General features: G+C 38.8%; 1 protein-coding gene across 1 annotated transcript; it reads right to left on the reverse strand.

Annotated features, from left to right (window-relative positions):
* Positions 1 to 303: 303 nt before the first annotated feature.
* On the reverse strand, positions 304 to 927 carry LOC131072020 (uncharacterized). Its single transcript, XM_058008021.2, has one exon. The coding sequence runs from the start codon at positions 925 to 927 to the stop codon at positions 304 to 306; it is 624 nt and encodes a 207-aa protein (XP_057864004.2).
* Positions 928 to 4,454: the final 3,527 nt, after the last annotated feature.

The raw sequence follows: 4,454 nt of genomic DNA on the forward strand, positions 1-4,454 counted from the left end.
AATATGAAACTCTACCAAAGATTGTTCATTGACAAGAACCTATTGACCTTTGTTTAGCCATGATACCCTATATGGTGTGGGATGAGGGTTTTTTTTCAGATTTAGTTTCTCAACCATCTCTGAGGACACTAAGTTATTAGTGGAGCCTAAATCTACAATTACCTTGCATACCATCCCATGTGATTTGCATGAGGTCCAGAACAAATACTTCCTTTGTGGTGGCTCCTTAGTGTTTGGTACCTTGAGAAGTGTTCTTCTCATCATCAAACTTTCTCCAAACTCGGGGTTAGCAAGCCTAGAAGGTCAGTTCACACTTTGAGCATCCTCTTCTTGTACCAATTGGTTTCTCGTTTCCCCACCATGGGATCTTGAGGCATGTTTCTCTGGGCAATTGAAGGCTAGGTGCCCAAATTGGTTACAATTGTAACACCTACCAAAGAAGGTGTTAGAACCTCTTCCTGATCCATTAAACCTTCCTCTAACATTGGGCCTCCTACCTCTGAAGCCTCCTCTATTTCTTTTCTCTCCACCTTTCTCATTGTGTCCACTATATTCATCTTGTTGCTTTTGATATTTTCCTCTTGCACCAAAACTACCCCTACCTTTGAAATTTCCTCTTCCTCTACCTTGATGTTCTTGTTTTCTTTTCAACTTCTCCTCTTTTTTACTTGCCACTTGGAAGAATTCTTCCATTGTCTTAGGAGTAACTAGGCTCAACTCATCCTGAATGTTGAACCTTAAGCCATTCAAATACCTGGCCACTTTCTCCTTCTCATTCTCTGCATTAAAAAACCTCATACTAAGCTTATGGAATTCCTCAGTATAGGTTGCCACATCCATGTCTCTTTGCTTTAAATTCTGCAACTTCTTGAACACTTGCACTTCATAATCCAACAGTAGAAATTGTTCCTTCAACTTGTTCACCATCCAGACCCATGAATTTATCATGGACTTATTTTTCTTTACCCTCTCTCCTTAGGTGTAATTCCACCATGTCAAGGCAGATCCCTTCAACTTGGTCTTTGCAAACTGAACCTTCTTGTCTTCCATTATCTCTTTGTACTCAAAGTAGTTGTTTAGAGCTGTAGCATCGTAAATTGTACGCACTTGCTAGGGTGGTACAATTTCACACCTAGTTTAGCACCCGCCTTGGCGCATTTTGCATTTTGCATTGCATTTCCCCTTTAGCACTTAATTAATTAAATTAATTAGGTCTAAGGTTCTATTTTATCATCTCCCATATCATAAAGTCGGGCCCTTTCATTAAAGTGTGCCCCTTTCATTTTATTCTCCCAATACATCATTTAATCAAAAACCCTAATTAGGTCCTATTTTGAACTTGGGGGCTTGATTTCGGGGGTCAAAACATCTCAAAATCACCTGTAACTTTGGGATTCGCTCTAAAATCATCATATCTGACGGCCCTGAAAATTTGGTGAAAAGTTGTTGGGACCATGGCGCCCGGCGTGCACATGGTCTCGGACATTTTTCCTGAAATTTTAGGAGCGCGATCCAATCATAAAATAAATCTTAACCCCAAGAAATTGGTGGGAGATTCAATCTATAGGTCGGCCAAAAGTTGAAATTAAGACCTAGGGTTTCATATATAAGAGCTCTCTTTCTTCATGGGAAAGGATCGGAATTTTGGTTTTCAAGGACCTTCTATGCAGCGAAAGAGCAGATCTTTGAAGACTTCAACAACATTCAACATCCATCCATCAAACATTCATCAATTTCATTCATCCATTTAGGGCTTTGAAGACATTGAAGAGCAATAGGAGATTACCGACTGAAGATTGGCTTGTACCCCTCCCTTGGGGTTGGGTATGATTTCATGTTGTTTTCATGTCTTTGCATAAGCCTCATTATATCATTTATATTCATGCTTTAGATCTCTTTGCATCTTGATTTGGAGCATTTACATTATCATTTACAAGCAATTAGGGTTTACTTTCTAGGTTGCTCTAGTTTGCTTACTTGCATTTTAGGATCTTGCACACACACAAGGTCTGCACACACACTACTTTTACAATACAACTTGGCTATTCGTGGAGGTGGAAATCACCAAAGTGGGGGTTTGACTAAGGCAAAACCCTATATAGCCGCCCACCATACCCTTTTCAGATATAAGTGCAGGTTTCGGGATTCGAACGACGCTGCAAGTTGCAGATCTGGGAGAAGTAGGCCGAGACAACACTCCACACCAAGTTTCAGAGAAAAAGACCAGGACAGGGGCGTGGGGCGCCCTGGTCCTACCAGGACAGGGGTGATGGGCGCCTTGGTCCCTGGGACAGGGGCGCTGGGTGCCCTGGTCCTTCTGTTAGACAACAACTTTCAGCAACTTTCTGACAGCTTTTCAGGTTGCAAAAACAGTAGTTTCAGGAGCAGAATCAGGACAGTGGCGCCCGCGCCCCCGTCCCAAACATTTTCACTCATATTTTAACACCGGGTACGCATTTACATTCTTGTTTTGTCCTTGTGTTTACAACTTTCCATTATTCAAGTTCAATTCTGCAATCTTGTTATTAGTTCATACTTGCACTTTGGGGTTAGGGATTGAACTTCCATCATTTTATCTATCATTTGCAACAAAGGAATAGAAATCCTAATAGGTAGCCCGTGGCTCTCTCTTCCACAAAAAGAAGTAGCCAATTGTGTGATACCTCTAGGCTCTTTCGTATTCCACAAATGTGTGATTGAAAGTGAGATTAGGGCATGTTTGCTTAGTGTCACTTTTTCCCCCACACATTTTGGTGAACCCGACGTGAACTCCAATCTTCTCTAATTCTGATTTATGTTTTCAAATTTGAGTGTTTATGCTATTTCAAAATCAAATTTGTATTTACAAGTTTTAATTTCTTGCAAGATTCAAAAATCTGGAGGAAATTTTTGCTAAAAACCTTAATTTTTCAATTCAAAGTTGAACTTGTGGATAACTTAATTGGGATCAATAATTTCAAATCTGATTTAGGAATTCATTTGAATCATAAATTTCATTTTCTAAATCTACATTCTAAGTGCTTGCATTGGTTAAAATTAAACATTTCCTGCTATTTTGCATGTGTTATCATTTGAAAGAGGAAAATTGTTGTCATGATGCATTCATTTCATAGATGTGATAATGGGTTAGCTTCCCTTGTTTCAATTTTTCCTTCTCCTAAAGGACCTCCCCCCATCTATAACAAAATTTTAGTGCCTAAAAGAGTTGCTTATGATCCCTTTGAGACTCTCCCATGCTCTAAGGATGAAGACTTTAAGAGTGATCTTGACAATTCTCCTAAAACGTGCCCTTTCTATTTAGCTATCCTAGAGGAAGAGAATGATATCATAAACACCTTTCTTAATGTTACTTCACCTTCCCTACATGATGCCTCTCTAAGTGAAAAGGCATTGATGGACATTGACTTATTTTCTCCTAAAGTTGGTCCTTCCAATGGGGGCATGTTAGTGCAACAAGAGGTTATGAACACTTCTCTCAAAGATCTCCTTCCTAAGCATGAATCTTTGGAGAAATATGTTCATGTTCCTCCTAAAAAACACTCCCTTCATGAGGATCCTTTTGTGCAAGAAGATGACATTATCCCTACATTCCCTAGTGATGGCATTTCCTTTTCCAACAAAATTCCCACTAGAGATGATGAATTAATGATAAATGCTTACCCTTCTCCTAGAGTTTGTCTTACACATAAGCATCCCTTAGAGAAAGAAGATGAAATAATAAGAAATTTCCTTAATTCTCTCTCCCCTAAAGATCATATTGAATATATTTTGAGGAAAGAGGATGAGTTTAACACATCTATTGATGCTCTCCCTTCTAAGGATGAGGAATTAATAAACAATGTTATCTCCTCTCCTGAAATTGACAATACTTCAAACATTCCTTTCAACAACCTCACTATTTGGGATGAACCATTAGAAGAAGGTATAGATTATTCTCTACCCCTAGCCAAAGGGGATAAAATCAAGATTGAAAACTCCCTTGATAGTTTCTCACCTTCCTTGAATCTCAATCATTCTCCCTCTAAAAATAAAGCATCTGCCTCTCCTCAACTTGGTTCTACTCATAAGGAAACCCTAGTTCAAAGCAAGATGGTTAACATCTCTTTCAAAGATCTCCCTCTCAAAAGTAAGACTTTAGAGAGTAATGTTGATCCTTCTCCTAGAGAGTTTATTCCCCATGTAGATCCTTTGATGATAGAGGATGATATGACCTTTCCTAGTATTACTCTTCCTACTAGAACATCAATGCCTACCCCTTGTCTCTCTCCTAAAATTGATTTAATCCATGATGAGATTTTAGTGCAAGAGAAGACTATCAATAACTCTTCCAACACTTTTGTTCATTCCTCTAAACCATCCTCATTTAATTTGATACATGTGAATGAAACACCTAACAAACCTCTCTTCACTATCCAAGGTGCTTGTCCTTCTCAAAATTCTCAACCTTTAAATAA

Source organism: Cryptomeria japonica, chromosome 1, assembly GCF_030272615.1.
Source record: "Cryptomeria japonica chromosome 1, Sugi_1.0, whole genome shotgun sequence".
NCBI lineage: Eukaryota > Viridiplantae > Streptophyta > Pinopsida > Cupressales > Cupressaceae > Cryptomeria > Cryptomeria japonica.

Bases quoted from the DNA above. Each gene is read 5' to 3' on its own strand.
- LOC131072020 (XM_058008021.2), bottom strand. From the start codon at position 927: ATGGTGAACAAGTTGAAGGAACAATTTCTACTGTTGGATTATGAAGTG.